General features: G+C 38.2%; 1 protein-coding gene across 4 annotated transcripts in view; it reads right to left on the reverse strand.

The window, feature by feature from the left end:
* Window positions 1–423: 423 nt before the first annotated feature.
* The window catches only part of FRMPD4 (FERM and PDZ domain containing 4), a 461147-nt gene continuing 445376 nt past the window's right edge, over window positions 424–16194 (reverse strand). For 3 of the 4 annotated variants that reach the window (XM_075265006.1, XM_075265007.1, XM_075265008.1), the window contains 6 exons: window positions 12849–12938; window positions 12270–12452; window positions 10704–10839; window positions 8630–9670; window positions 7105–8343; window positions 424–2214 (listed from right to left, as the gene is read on the reverse strand). In XM_075265006.1, coding sequence (XP_075121107.1) covers window positions 863–2214; window positions 7105–8343; window positions 8630–9670; window positions 10704–10839; window positions 12270–12452; window positions 12849–12938 — 4041 coding nt within the window. In that variant the 3' untranslated portion in view covers window positions 424–862. Of the gene's footprint in view, window positions 2220–7104; window positions 8344–8629; window positions 9671–10703; window positions 10840–12269; window positions 12453–12848; window positions 12939–16194 lie in introns of all 4 variants that reach the window. The other variant, XM_075265009.1, reaches the window with a different exon arrangement.

Below are 16194 nucleotides of genomic sequence, written 5' to 3' on the forward strand. Positions count from 1 at the left end.
ACTATCTTTTTATTGCTCAGTCCTAGGACCATTCAAGATATATATAGAGTAGTACTTTGGTTGTGATAGAAAGCTCCTATTTATATAGCTTAAGGGTAAGCCTCTGTTTCTGCTTGTGTTAACTCTATCCCCCTCTCCATAGGCTTCTATAGACATGTGTAATCTGAGTTATGCCTCAAGATGGATATAGCAAAGATTTTCTGAAAGTCAGTTTAGCAGAGAGAGAGGAGGAAGGAAAACAAAAGAAGAGTAGAACATAGAATTTTACTCTGACAAGATAAACTACAAAATTTATTATAATCACCTGTACTATTGATTTATGCAAATATTATTGAATCAGAAGTGCTTATTTAATATAAATGAATACACATACACAGCATAAACAAAAAAAATCAATTTATTATATATATATATATTCTCTAGTAACGCATAATACCTTCTTGGATTTGAAACATATTTCATCATTTTCAGAGCTTAAAAATTATAATTTAAAATATTAAATACTGTTTATTTACATTATGATTCCATTTGCTATCTCTAATGTGAGTGGGCTGGAAGGAAAAGAGGAAGATGCAGCAGGGGTTAACTGCTAATGTAGTAAGCCTGCAGATAATGCAAGATAAGTAATTGAGCTTCATTAGACTCTCAGCTACTTATTTTTTACAAGAGGCCGCATCACATCAGCGTTTTTGCTGATGAGTAATGCCATTCTTTCAGTATGGTGTCTGGAGGAAGGACAGATGTGTTGTGTCAGGTAGGAGGTTACAAGGGAGTAATGCAATTTACATTGGTCTATACATATGTAAAGAAAAACGTTTATGTATGGCTTTATTAAGGTAGTTTATGATGTGACTATCTTAGCTTATTTGTTCAAAAGCATTTTAAGAGAACGGGTTAGTGTGCTTACAACGGCAGCCATAGTACTAGAGTGTCGAGCCATAAGTTTAACACTGGGATCACTGAATATCTTTGCAGATGTAGACTCTGCAGCCTTTAACAAACAGATGTAGTTTAATACCACCTCATCTATTTTTGCGACAATTTCTTGTTGTTGTGATTCCGAGTTCACCGCTTTTACTAATCGCATGCAAGCTTCTGTTAAACAACAGAGAATTTGAAAACTTGAGGTCATAGCTGACAGCATTTCTTCTGGGCTCTTGTCTGTGGCAGCCATCTTCCTGCAGGCACTTCCCAGCTGTCTTGATTCAACAGACAGTCGTTGTTTATATTGAGACAGCTCCTTTTCGTAGGTCTCTAAGCTTGCATCTTCCCCCTTTCCAGCGAAGGTTGATCGTATTAGGCAGAGTAACTCATTTGCATCTCTTTGCGCAGCATAAAACCCATCAGGTATTGCATAAACTTTTTCTTTTAGTGCATTTATTCTGGTAATCTTCTCATCAAAGTCCATGTTCTGGATACTCAATTCGATTTGCCCAGGAACATGTTCCTCTTCAGTATGTTTTGTGGTCACTACTTTACTGGCCCTGGGAGATTCCATATCTTTACTTCCACTTGGTGTGAATGAAAACTCTCCTTTCTGAGCTTCCACCGGTGATTGTGGTAGATACACACATGATAGTTCTTTATTTTCATTATTATTACCATGGTCTACCTCTTCAAACTCATATTCTTCATCATCGCCATTCTTCCCCCTGTTTTGGAAGCAGTAACTAAAGGGGCCCCGACATCTCCAGTTGCTTGCATCTATCTTCAGCAAAGGCAGCGACCTAGACTGTTTTTGCACCTTTTGCATAGAACCAGTTGAAGTTGACCTTTTATTATCTTTACTCTCACTGAGTGAATTTACAGAACTATGGGAACAACTTTTGGATATTTTTTTCCCTAATGGAAGCTCAATCTTCTTTTCAGACCTGGAAGGGCCTGTCTCCATCCCATCCAAGCACAAGCTTATTGAAGAGATTTTCTTGTCCATTACCTCTGTGCCTGAGGACCTTGTTATGACACTGCTGCTTCTTCTTAGTACCTTTCTATTATGTGGCATTTTCAAGCTTCCTCCCATGATGTCATACTGGTGTGAACTTATCTCTGCTGCACTGGCCTGGTTCCCTTGGTGAAAATGGAGAGAGTCTTGGTTCTGAGTTGGCACATTTGATTCTGAGCAAATGCTGGATGATGCAATAGGGTCACCTTTATTGTGTTTAATAGTAGCTGCAGGCATGCCATCTCTTCTTCCTTTTGCAGGCTCTGTCAAAGCTACACTAGGGGTAGTAGAAAAACGGAAACATTTGTTAAGCATTTCTGAAAAAATACATAAGAATTACTGCAAATAAATTTGTGAGTTTTTTAGAGGTAAACCAGTAAATACTTAAAATCTACAAAGATACTTGACGCCCATTCTGGAACTATCAGTGGGGCAGAAATCTAACTCTAAGATACATACAAGTTATGCAGAGTTGACACTTGTGCCTTGTATCTGTCTGCTTTAGATTCCATCTAAATCCCAGGAAAAGTTGATTGTGGACGGCTGGCCAGCAGTCAGTTTAAAAAGTAATTCATTTGAATGGGTTTTTACCGCAAACCACCGGTGTCTGTATGCAGCCTCTCCGCCATGAAACCGGTTTCTTTGCACAGATACAAAGTAATGCAAGTCCGACTTTGTGTCCGTGCAAAAAAAAGTTTTCACAGTGGACAGGCTGCATACTGACACCAGTGGTTTGCTTTAAAAACCCATTCAAATGAATGGATTTTTAAACTGATCGTCGGCAAACCATCCCCAAGCAGTTTTTCCTAGGATTTAGGTGGAATCAGGGCAGACAGGTACAAGGCACCTTTGTGAATGCCGCATACCATGACTTTATTATTGCTTACATTTCTGTGCCAGAAGTGGTATAAGGTCACCCAAAGGCAGTGTGACAGACTGGTGGAAAGCATGCCAAGATGCATGAAAGCTGGGATTAAAAATCATGGTTATTCCACTAAATATTGCTTTCTGAACGCTTCCTGAGGTAAAACATTAGTATTGTTGTTTCTAAATGAATATCAACTTGTTTTCTTTGCATTATTGAGGTCTGACAGAACTGCTTCTTTTTTTTATTTAGTTTTTTGATGAGTTCTCAATTGATGCAAATAAATACAATTTTTTTTTTGTTTTGAATTTGGGAGACAAGTTGTCAGTAGTTTATATAACAAAAGAACAATGTACATTTTACTCAAAAATATACAAATAAAAGAGAAACTGAAAATTTTGCACTGCTCTTATTTTTTTTTCCAGAGCTGTAGAACTGAATGATCTTTAAGTTGTGAACTTGTGATATCCCTTCTACTACCTTTACACATGGCATACTCAGCTTTTTAAGGCTCCTTCCTCCACATACACTCACCGGCCACTTTATTAGGTACACCTGTCCAACTGCTCGTTAACACTTAATTTCTAATCAGCCAATCACATGGCGGCAACTCAGTGCATTTAGGCATGTAGACATGGTCAAGACAATCTCCTGCAGTTCAAACCGAGCATCAGTATGGGGAAGAAAGGTGATTTGAGTGCCTTTGAACGTGGCATGGTTGTTGGTGCCAGAAGGGCTGGTCTGAGTATTTCAGAAACTGCTGATCTACTGGGATTTTCACGCACAACCATCTCTAGGGTTTACAGAGAATGGTCCGAAAAAGAAAAAACATCCAGTGAGGGGCAGTTCTGTGGGCGGAAATGCGTTGTTGATGCCAGAGGTCAGAGGAGAATGGCCAGACTGGTTCGAGCTGATAGAAAGGCAATAGTGACTCAAATAGCCACCCGTTACAACCAAGGTAGCCAGAAGAGCATCTCTAAACGCACAGTACGTCGAACTTTGAGGCAGATGGGCTACAGCAGCAGAAGACCACACCGGGTGCCACTCCTTTCATCTAAGAACAGGAAACTGAGGCTACAATTTGCACAAGCTCATCGAAATTGGACAATTGAAGATTGGAAAAACGTTGCCTGGTCTGATGAGTCTCGATTTCTGCTGCGACATTCGGATGGTAGGGTCAGAATTTGGCGTCAACAACATGAAAGCATGGATCCATCCTGCCTTGTATCAACGGTTCAGGCTGGTGGTGGTGGTGTCATGGTGTGGGGAATATTTTCTTGGCACTCTTTGGGCCCCTTGGTACCAATTGAGCATCGTTGCAACGCCAAAGCCTACCTGAGTATTGTTGCTGACCATGTCCATCCCTTTATGACCACAATGTACCCAACATCTGATGGCTACTTTCAGCAGGATAATGCAATGCCATGTCATAAAGCTGGAATCATCTCAGAATGGTTTCTTGAACATGACAATGAGTTCACTGTACTCCAATGGCCTCCACAGTCACCAGATCTCAATCCAATAGAGCATCTTTGGGATGTGGTGGAATGGGAGATTCGCATCATGGATGTGCAGCCGACAAATCTGCGGCAACTGTGTGATGCCATCATGTCAATATGGACCAAAATCTCTGAGGAATGCTTCCAGCACCTTGTTGAATCTATGCCACGAAGAATTGAGGCAGTTCTGAAGGCAAAAGGGGGTCCAACCCGTTACTAGCATGGTGTACCTAATAAAGTGGCCGGTGAGTGTATCTTCAAGCAGCATCTTCCTGATAACAGTGCTACTGTTCTTCCTACTCTTAAAGCTCGGCTTCCTGCAGCATCTCTAGGCAATCCGGTGAGTATTCTATCTATATACTATAGTGCAGCCAGGAAATGTCTATTTTCTGTATTGGAAATCTGAGATCGTTCTTTTGTTTATCCATGACGTTTATAATGTTCCAGTTGGATGTTCATTGACTCCATTGATATATTCACATTACAAATAATACTATAAGACCTCAGATGATCATATAATAAGATGTTAATCCAACCCCTGTAAACAGATATATATATATATATATATATATATATATATATATATATATATATATGAATCATACCGACTAATAGTATTAATATCTTTAGTGTAATTTTATTTAGCTTGCATTGTTGCTGATCTTTTTTTTAATTTATTACTTATGTTTGATGCTACCTGTGTACTTTTTTTTTACACTTCAGCTCACAACATTAGCAGTCCTTGTATAGAGATTTTGTACAGAAATCACCTATTACACTACACTTGTTATTTATACAGTATATTTGTATGTCTATTTATTTTTATGTTATGTTTTGTATTAGGGTCTGATGAAGGTCCACACAGGACTGAAAAACGTTTCACACTATATTGGATTGCACTTCCTATTTGAATAAAAGAATTGCATATGATTATCTGTTGAGTGCCAGGATTCTCTTTCTGCTCAGTCCCATTGTATGAATTTACTATCACTCTGTAATGTATCTTTTTGTCTGTACTTGAACCCTACATTTTATAAAGTGCTGCGGAATATGTTGGCGATATATAAATGAATTGTATTATTAGTATTCTGAATGTAATAGAACAGACAACTATATGAAGTAGTTACACCAATGCTATAGCAGAAAACTGCTACAGTAAGGTAATTTTTTTAATGAAAATTAATTAGGAAGTTTGATTTTGCATTTAGTAAGCAAATAGACAATAAATAAATCAGTTTGCAAAGTGCAAACATGTTCTTACCCTTCGTTCACATCTGTGTTCGGTATTCCGTTCAGGGAGTTCTCATGGGGACCCCCTGAATGGAAAACTGAATACAATTGAAAGTGCTGTGCAGTAAAAGCACACGGACCCCATAGACTATAATGGGGTCCATGTGCTTGCCGCGCGTTGCCTGCATGAATCATGTGGACACGAAAGTAGATTGTGAACCCCTTTCCTGTCCGCATGTTCCCTGCGGAGATTTGGTGGCAAGCACACGGACCCCATTGGCACACCGCTTGCAGTTGCATTTGGTAGTCTGTTCGGGGGGTCCTCATGCGAACTTCCCCAGACAGAATATGAATGAGGCCTTAGTCTTCCAGAACAATAGATAAGTGCAAAGTTACAGTATAAAACATTCCAAAAGAAAAATCTAGGTTATTATGTAATGGTAAACTGTCTATAGAGAAGCCATGCAAGATTCTGTTAAGTAGGAGTTTCAATACCCTGTATATCAAGACAAATATATGGTACATGTCATACACCGTTATCTGCGGCATCAAGCAATGACTACATAACATGTATCTCTTCCACTGGCTATTTCTTCCTAGTAGTTAATATTTCCCAACCCTGATGTGCCATGTAGTTCCTACTATGATGAAGTGTCTCTGCTGTAAAACCTAAATAAGCATAAATCCAGTAACTATTCCAATTATTAGTAAAACCATGAAAGTGGCATGACGACAGAATGTTTAAGACATATAGTACTAAAGCAATGTAATAAGTCAATACAGGAAACGTGGCTACTAGAGATGAGCGAGCAGTAAAATGTTCGAGATTCGATATTTGTTTCGAGTAGCCCCTCAATATCCGACTACTCAAATCGAATATCTAACCCTATTATAGTCTATGGGCGGAAAATGCTCGTTTCAGGGGTAGGCAACGTTCGATCAAATTATACTTACCAAGTCCACGAGTGAGGGTCAGGCTGGATCCTCCGAGCAGTCTTCTCCGTGCAGCGTCCCTGCGGCATCTTCCGGCTCTGAATTCACTCTGCCAGGCATCGGGCCTGGGCAGAGCCGACTGCGCATGCCCGCACTACAAGCGGGCATGTGCAGTCAGCTCTGCCCAGGCCCGATGCCTGGCAGAGTGAATTCAGAGCTGGAAGACGTCACGGGGAAGCTGCACGGAGAAGACTTCTAAAGGTAAGAGAAGAACCAGCATTGATTGGCCGACTGTATAGCATTCGGCCAATCAATGCTGGTTCTGCATCGAACTTTTCCATTCAAATAGCGAGTGGTACTCGATCGAGTACGAGTATTTCAAATACCGTAGTATTCGATCGAATACCTACTCGATCGAATACTACTCGCTCATCTCTAGTGGCTACATATACTGTATTGTTTTCATCTCATATATGAAATGCCGCATAGAGCTATGGCAGTGAACTCTTGCATGTTTTAATTGACTTGGTAAAATATGTAAGAATTACAGGAGCGGTTGTAACAAGTGAAAATATAGAATTACTGGTATGATTGTGTGAAGATAAAAATAATATGTAAAACAATTAGTGATGTACCTGTGGTTTCTTTAATTTTAGAAATCCGATGACATCCCTCTCTCAAGGTTCCAAACAATGGGTCTGCATTCAGTGCTGCATGTGCAACCGGCACATTCATCCTGTGGCAAACAGCATCACCTTGTTGGTGCAGATCAGGATATGTTGTCCCATGATTTGGAAGAATTGATTGTCTTTCATCAGGGTTCATGTAACTCCCACCTTTTGCTGATGCATCGGAGAGAATATGTTTAGCATCAGAAGCACACAGAGGAGACTCTACAGGAGTTGCACATGAACTGCTACCAGTACTGCAACCTGCATCCACAGAAGAACACTGGGAGCTCTGCAGAGAAAAATGGCCTTCACTCTGAAATGACATGTTCTTGGTGATGTGGTACTCGCAAATCCGATTTATATTCTGATCCGTGTCTGCTAATTTAGAAATGTGCTCGATAGACGTACTGTCAGCTTCTGAGCCATCAAGTTCTTTGGAAGAAGAAATAAAAGCTGCATTGGAAATAAACATATCCTCTTGCTCGGAAAGAGAGGTTTCCATATTTTGGTCATCTTTACCATCAGTTTCAATTTTTGCTACCCCAGAAAGTCTTGGCAGTGTCTTTACATACACTGAACCTGCTGGCATTTTCTCTATCGCTCCTTTCTCGGTGGTATTGTACCATCGTTGATTGTCTTTCCGAAATGCAGTTCTTTCCAAGTTAAAATTACTCAGGAGCTGACAGTCTTTTGTAGGGAGTGTTTCGAACTTTGCTTTTAGTTCGCCATCATTTTCTGTTCGTTTACCTAGTTGTTTTTTTACTGTAACATTTACATCAAAATGTGTTTTTGTATCTGTTTCGGGTTTATTTTTCCTTTTACAAGCATATACTAAAGAGCCTATTTGCATCTTGTTAAAGTATTCAGTAACAGATTTTGTCTCCATGGTTTCTGGCTCCATTTCTATGTTATCCGAATGAAGTATCTGTTTTGAAGGCACAGCTTTTGACTGGAGTTCCACAGTCTGCCGATTCGCTAAGTTTGACGTAGACTTAATAGACATACATCCAGATTGAGTCTTATCTACAGAGATTTCAGTCTGCTCTGGGTATCCTTCATTGTTGGGCAACATTGCACGTGCTGAATTTTCAGTTTGCTTCTGGGCTGAAGCTAGTTCTGAACTCTCTGTCATTTCTGAAGAGTTAGTTTCATTTCCAGAATCTGAAGACGACTCAGGACTATATGCTCTTAATATTGTTACACCTGTTAGAGAGAAAGAAGAACCATAGTAAAAAAAAACTAGATTGAATATTTTTGCTATAAAGTTTGTACTACATCATAACCATACCTTTATAAATAACATGAGTATTTCATATAAAATGTCAAAAATGTATATAAAAAAAATGATGGTAGGTCCAATGGATAAAATGAAAAGGTGGTTTGATTATGATGAACTGTAACACAAACATAAAAAATAATGTGATGGCTGAAGGGGATGATATGATGGGATTTGCACATTAATGAATGAATGTCACAATGGTGAAAGAACCTGAGGTGTCATCTGCTTGGCTGTCTTCTGACACAGCCAATTCTTGCATCGCTTGAAGGTTTGAAACCACAGTTTCTTCGAGGATTGCCTCACATTTCTCATCTGCACTTGTTGGTACCGCATCAATAAGGGACACAGGGATGTCATCATTAGATACACTGACAGCTGAAATAGACTGATTCTGACAGTCTTCTTCATCAGAGCTGTCTCTAAATCCAGGAGGAGGAGCAGCAATGGCCATGTTCAAAGAGTGCAACAAGAAGTCATCTTCATTGTCATCTCCTTCAGGTGGTGGAAGTGAGGTCAAATCTATGATGTCATCACTGGATCCTGACATGTTAAGGATATCTGTTCTGGTATCCTCTGACACTATTATATCCTCTTCACAACTGGCCTCATCTTCATCTTCAGCATCATCTGTGGTTTCAGAATAACATATATCATGTAAAAGTGGTTCTTCAATTCCTTCAGCGGCGCCAAATATTTTACTTTCAGATATATTTGCATAAACAGCATTAGCAGCAAAATGGATGCTTTCAGCATCTGATGTCAAGTCAAGGTCTTTAATGTCATTGGCATTATTTAAGTAAATTATATTTTGTTTATCCAACATTTCTGGACTTTCATCCAATAATCTTTCATAGCCAAGTGTCTGTGGGTTTATGGAGTCTAGGTTATGGTCACCAAATATGAAGGACACCTTTGCACTCCTTGGAGAGTCTTGTGCTGTATTAGAATGCTCCAGGCCTGACAGAGATAGCAATCCTGGTTGACTTACACTGAGGCTGTTTTCCAAATCTATATGGTCACATTGTTTGGTTAGTTGCTGATCAAGTTCTCCTGAATTAAATGTAGTCTCTATGTACAAACTCCGATGCTCTTTATGACATAGTGGACTTTCTGAAACTTCAATGTTTTGTTGTTTGAAGTCTGTGAATATTTGTGAAGATTCCTGATTTTCTTCATAAGGAAAGATAGTTGATTTTGGTAAATAATTCCAATCACAATCATGATAGTTTAGTTTAGTACGAATTTCATTTCCTAAAAAATGAAAAACAGCAATAAATATAATACATAATAATCATATTATGTTTACAAAATACATTTAGCCTGAACTACAACATATATGTATAAGGAAGTTGTTTATTACATTATTCCCCAGTTTTTCCCTAGGAGGTTCTCTCTCTTAAGGCCAGTTGCAGACGACCATGTGCTGCCGACTGCCTGTGAATTAAAGGCATGGGCAGTGCACATGGGACACGCGGATGTCACCCGTATGCCGCCCGTGAACTGGTAGTGCTTCCACGGCCCCTTTCATTAAATGAATAGGAGCCACAGAAGCAAGGGCCGCAAAATAGGACAAGAATAGGACCTATTCTATATTTTGCGGCCTGGACTGTCGGCCGACACACAACACCATGTAATTCATGGTCCTGTGTACGAGCCCGTAGAAATGAATGGGTCAGTGTACTATCCGTGAAATACACGCATAGCTCACTGATCATAGCTATGGTCATCTGCAAGAGGCCTACATCTGCAAGAGGCCTAATTCTTAGTTGTCTGTGCACTAATGGTTAGAGTCCAGCTGTTATGATGTCTATTATACACTGTACACAGAGAAGAGGAAATACCACTTTCATATCCCTTTCTTTTATTAATTCTCAGAAATAGTAGCATTACGGGGACATTAACTAGTAGTAATAAGCAGTGTAGTGGTAAATCCAGCACTGTTTGACAGGACACTTACTAGATTCTTTAGTAGCATCTCTATGATTTTCTCTACCTTTCTCTCACTCTGCAACTCCCTCCCTCTCCCCTCTCTATTGGAAGCTCATAACCTGATTGCTCAGTAAGCGGAGTGAGAGTCTGTCTCATCTCTCGAGAGATTTAGCCGTGAATTTAGAGAGAGTGAACAGTTTAGCAAGTAGCCCAATCCATACAGAAAGAAGTATTTATCTCTAAAAAGATATATTACAAATTTTCACATATTCACTTTCACTATTGAGTTATGCAAAGCTTGTTGAAATTACAGTGTATATTTAAGATATAACGGAACCACTATAAATTATATTACCTGACTCTCGATTGGCTGTGTTTTTATTTGCCACATTAAAAATTGACCGTCTTGAATCAACTAACAGTCGGTAATAACCTGCTGTTAAGCAGGCAAGATTCATGGCATCAGATGACTCCATAAGCAGTGTAATAGGCTGTAAAATTGAAAACATATTAAGATACAGAACATAATTTAGATTACAAAACAATCAGTTACAGTATAATAATGTATTTGCTCTGATATTGTCAAAGCTAAAACAACCTTTGTTAAATATGGTCTGTCTTTACATTCTAACTTATATCAAAACACATTATCTCATGCCAACACTTCTTTAAATCTATATCATAAAAAGAATTAGGGTATCAATTTTTACTTCTTATTTTAATCTCCTGTCAGTCATACTAGTGCTACCTTATTTTAAGATTGAAGCCATGTTAAATTATTTTACACCAGATGCTAAATTGACATGTTTTCACAAACCTACTGTTAGGAATTTCAGTGTGCAATATTACTCGCTGCTTTCCTTTACGTTTGTCATGCCAGCACATGAAGTTTTCTGCAACTGTCATAGCTCTGTTATGCTGAACCAATCAGCAGTTTCGGAGGGATATTTAAGGTCTCTTCTCAGTGCACCAGGTGCCTACAATTAGCTAATTAATTCTAATTAGGCTCTTGAGCTCTGGACATGACTGTACCTGTGCATACTTATGCTGAGAAGAATTATGATATAGGCAGTCATGAATTTCTAGCTATAAAATGGGCCTGCCTAGAATGCCATCTTTTTTTAGAGGGAGCTAGACATAGAATTACAGTACTCTTAGACCATAGGAACCTCACATTTTTAGAATCCATCAAGAGACTCAATCCAACATAGACTAGATAGGATTTTTACTAGGTTTGATTTTGTGGTAACCTAAAGAACTTGGTCTAAAAATATTAAACAAATGTAATAAATAACAAATCCTTCACGAGGAGGAAAAATGTATAAAATGTAATTTTTACCTCAAAACATGGAAGCTTTAAAACAATGTATTGTGTACAAAAGGATAAGTAGTCGCTTACGCATTTTGCGTCTGTCAGCCTCTTATTCGTAGCATTGATTGATGATATGAGTAAGAGGCTGACAGCCTCAAAATGCGTAAGCGGCTACTTAGCCTTTTGTATGTAATACATTTTTTTGGCATCTGTATTGTGAAGTAAAAGGAATATTTTAAGTTCCTTCTGGTACTGTTTTTTTTATTTTTTGCATTTGTTTGGAATTACATTCCACTTCTGAGGGAATATCTGTGCATGGAAGGAACGTATAGTAACGACCAAAGACATTTCTAACCAAGTGAGTGGGTTGAGTTTTTTTGCGGAGTTTTTTGTATTACACTATAATATTAACGCTGATGCCTTCTTTTGAAGATTTTGTTCCTATCAAACACCAGATCTTGAACCAGTTTTCTCCAAGGGCATCATAATCTGATCTCTTCTGATCTCACTTCTGAAATTGCTCCAGTGGCAACTACAACACTACAACATCCCCTATCTACAGCTACAACTTTTTAAGCAAATCTAAGCAGATGAATAAATTGCACTTACCTTCACATCAAGAACATGAAGCTCTACTCTAACAGTTACATCGTCCTCTGTATACATTTCAATCCGATTCACATGGCTGAAGTCCGCAAGCAGGGCAACCAAATTTGTTTTTGTGTTGATAACATGGCTGATGCCGTATCGTGGACCAACTAATAAGGTCACATCTGAATGTTTTTCTCCCTGCTGTAAGTACAAGCAAATGAAAGAGTTAAGTGGTTCTGGTTCTTCGCTGCCCAATCTTTCAAAGCAAGGCTAAAAATAAATTGCACCATGTAGTAAAGATTATAAATGCATTTGTTGATTAAATGAATATGGATAGGGAATCTATTTCAATTTAAAGCAAGGCGGTGACATCTATATTTGTGCAGCTGTGCCACTGGATTGCATAATCTCCATGTATATTTGTTGTAGAGGATGAAGTGAAATTGCCCAGAAAATACTGATGACCCTTTTACTGGCTTTCAAAATTAATTTCACATTTATTGATTTACAAGCTTTTCATTGGAGTAATAATCAATTACAGGCAACCCAGAAATCTAAACAAGTTGAGTTCATTTTTGCATAAAAAAAATCACTTACAATCAATTTTGCTTTAAATACGCGCCCACCATATAAGCGTAAGTCACTAAGAAACTTCAGATAGTGTACTTTGGCTTGTAGGGCTGACAGCTGTGAAGAGAAGAAAATACATTTTTCAGCTTAAATCAATCTTATTTTTACAAGATTTCCTGCAAAAGTAGACAAAATACCAGTTAGCCCAAGTATTATCCCCGGTTATCACACTGTCAAAAATAGGAAGTAGAGGTAACCAAACCTTCTGTTACAGCAGAAAGGAAGGGAATTTACAGTATCATTATATACATAGGATGTTTGCTGGACTCAGTTGGTAATTAGTAGTATTCGATCGAGTAGGTATTCGATTTAATACTACGGTATTCGAAATAGTTGTACTTGATCGAATACCACTAGCTATTCGCAGTAAATATTCGATTCAGAACCAGCGTTGATTGGCCGAATGCTATACAGTATATAGCATTCGGCAAATCAACGCTGGTTCTGCAGCAGGCTTGTCCTTGCTAGTCGGGAGAGCTGGCATCTTGCTGTTACGAGGGAGCTGACTTTTTTGTCATAGGAATGCATTGACCAGCGTTGATTGGCCAGTATACAGCATTCGGCCAATCAACGCTGGTTCTACCGGAGGCTCGTCTGTGAGGAGGCGGAGTCTAAGATCGGACCACAGCAGTCTCCATTGTGGTCCGACCTTAAACTCAGTCTCCTCACAGACGAGCCTGCTGCAGAACCAGGGTTGATTTGCCACAGGCTCGTCTTTGCTAGTCGGGAGAGCTTGCAGCTTGCTGTTACGAGAGAGCTTACTTTTTATCAGCGCAACTGCAAGCGCTCTGCAGTTAAAGCACACGGACCCCATAGACTATAATGGGGTCTGTGCACTTTAACTGCACAGCGCGCCTCCTACACACTCTCCTCCTGCTACTCGTGGACTTGGTGACTCTCCTTTAGTCAAATAGTGAGGCTCTACTCGAAACGAATATCAAATCTCAAATATTTTACTGTTTGCTCATCTCTATTGATAATCATTACTTTTAGGATTACAGACACAATGTAATATCCTGCCACTAAGGTTTAACTAGGCTTTTTGAGAAATAAATATTGAAGGCCTATTCTTAGGATAAACTGACAAGGCGCCCCCTGTGCTCCCTGAGCTCCATTTTCATATCAATGACTACAAATTTATTAAAAAATGGCTGCAAGGAAATTAATAAAAACTTATGCCTAGAATAATCTTTCTAAAGTCTATTGGAACATGTGTTTATTTACATATGCATTTCTGCAATGATAAACTCCCTTTAAGAACGTATGAATCCTGCAGACAACTGCTATAATTTTTTTTTAGAACATTGGAGAGCTATTGATATGGGAAATACTCAAATGGATAAATGTGGATGGACATATCTCAGTATTATATGTCAAAGTGCATGTCCGCAGTAATATGGTATATTGCTATGTCAATCAGTGTGTAAACCGCCAATCTTTAGAAAAATAAATTCAAAATGAAAAAAGCATTTAAAAGTCCTATTTTACTGAAATGTTTAGCTGTCCAAAAAGGTATAAAGTATATGACCTAGAGTGTATAAGTTCACACCTAAATGACCAAGTGTAAACTCAGCATGTGTCCAACCATACGCTCTAACACCTATACTTCAGACCCCTGGAGTTTTGGTTCATCCCAGTGGGGATCCACTGTGAAAAGAACATACAGTGAAGTCTGTTGTTTGCTCTACATAAAATAATTCTCCAAGTCCTATGCTTAAAATTGCTCAGTAATTGTTCTCAGACTGTTTGCTGGACCCAGTAGGTAGGATTACAGATATATGATAATAACCTGCTACCAAGGTTTAACTAGGTTTTTTTGAGACATAAACATTGAAGACCTAGTCTTAGTATAAGATGTGAATATATAATTGGTATCGGGCCAACCCCTGGAGAGTCTATGTGCGGTGTACTACAACATAATGTATTGCAAGACATTGCACTGAAAATCAGCAAATCCCAGTTGAAGTCCCCTTAAAAAAATAATTAAAAAAAGTTAAAAATAAAGTATGGAAGTTAAATCAATAATGAATAGTAAAAAAAAAAAAAAAAAAGAAAAACACCCTTTCAATCAAGTAAACAAGCATGGTGGATATTCAAACAACTATCCAAAAATAGCCTTATATTTCCTTACACTGAACACCATTAAAAAATACTGCAATGAGCATATTTATGTATTTTCGTCACCTTGCTTTCCCCCAAAAAATAGCAATAAAAAGTGCTAAAAAAAAGTCATACATACCAAAAATTTATGCCAATAAAAACTACAACATGCCCAGCAAATAAAGATCTCTTACAAATCTCTGTCAACTAAATAGTAACAAAATGTTCTAGGCTTCAGAATAGAGTGGCCTCAGGAAACTGATGTTTTATTATTAAGTACGGTGAAACATAATAAAGCCAATATATTTATGGTATCACCTTAATCGCAATGACCCACCGGACAAAAGTTGCCATGTTATTTTTCATGCAGTCAACACCAAATGCAAAAAAATAATGATAGAATTGTGGATTATTTTACATGCCTTCCCCCCTTTCAAAAAAAGGTTAATAAAAGCTTATCAAAATATTATATATACCCCAAAATAAAAGTACAACTCGCCTTGCAAAGAATAAGCCCTCACATAGCTGTGTCAACAGAAAAACAAAAAAGTTATGAATATTGGATGGCAGGGAAGGAAAATATGGAAAAAGTTAAAATTCAAACTACCCTCTGTCTTTAAAGGGTTAAGGACTAGTTTTTCATGAAATCAATACAGTATTGTAGGGCTAAAAAAAAACCTTGACAGGCTGCAATTCGCAAAATAATCAATGCCACACATGAAGACACAGGATATCAGGTTGTAATACAATACCACTAAATAGTAGTGGCTTGAAAAACTATAATGTGACAAATATTTGGACATGTCTATCCAAGACAAAAGGGAGGACACATCAGTATATGGTTTTCTTAAGGTTAATACAGCAGTAAAAGTATTCAAAGGCCTTCAAATATTACAATGTTTTAAGATATTTCTATAAAAAAAGATTATATTTCCTGCTGCAACATATCTATTTTAATAAAGGTAAATTGTACTGTTGTACTTAAGATATATATTTTTTACAGCTTCCTTATCCCTACCTCTCTTTCTTTCTTTCTGTTTTGACTTGATTCACACTTCATCTATGGTGATCTATCAGTGCATATGTTGGAACAGTTTTATAACAAAGTGCCCATCGAAGATTTCATACATCAGAAAACGGCAAACAGTGTGTGAATTTAAAGAGGACCTTTCATCACCTGGGGCACAAGCAGTTTTATATATCGCTAGATTTC

This window comes from Leptodactylus fuscus, chromosome 2 (genome assembly GCF_031893055.1).
Source record: "Leptodactylus fuscus isolate aLepFus1 chromosome 2, aLepFus1.hap2, whole genome shotgun sequence".
Taxonomy (NCBI): domain Eukaryota; kingdom Metazoa; phylum Chordata; class Amphibia; order Anura; family Leptodactylidae; genus Leptodactylus; species Leptodactylus fuscus.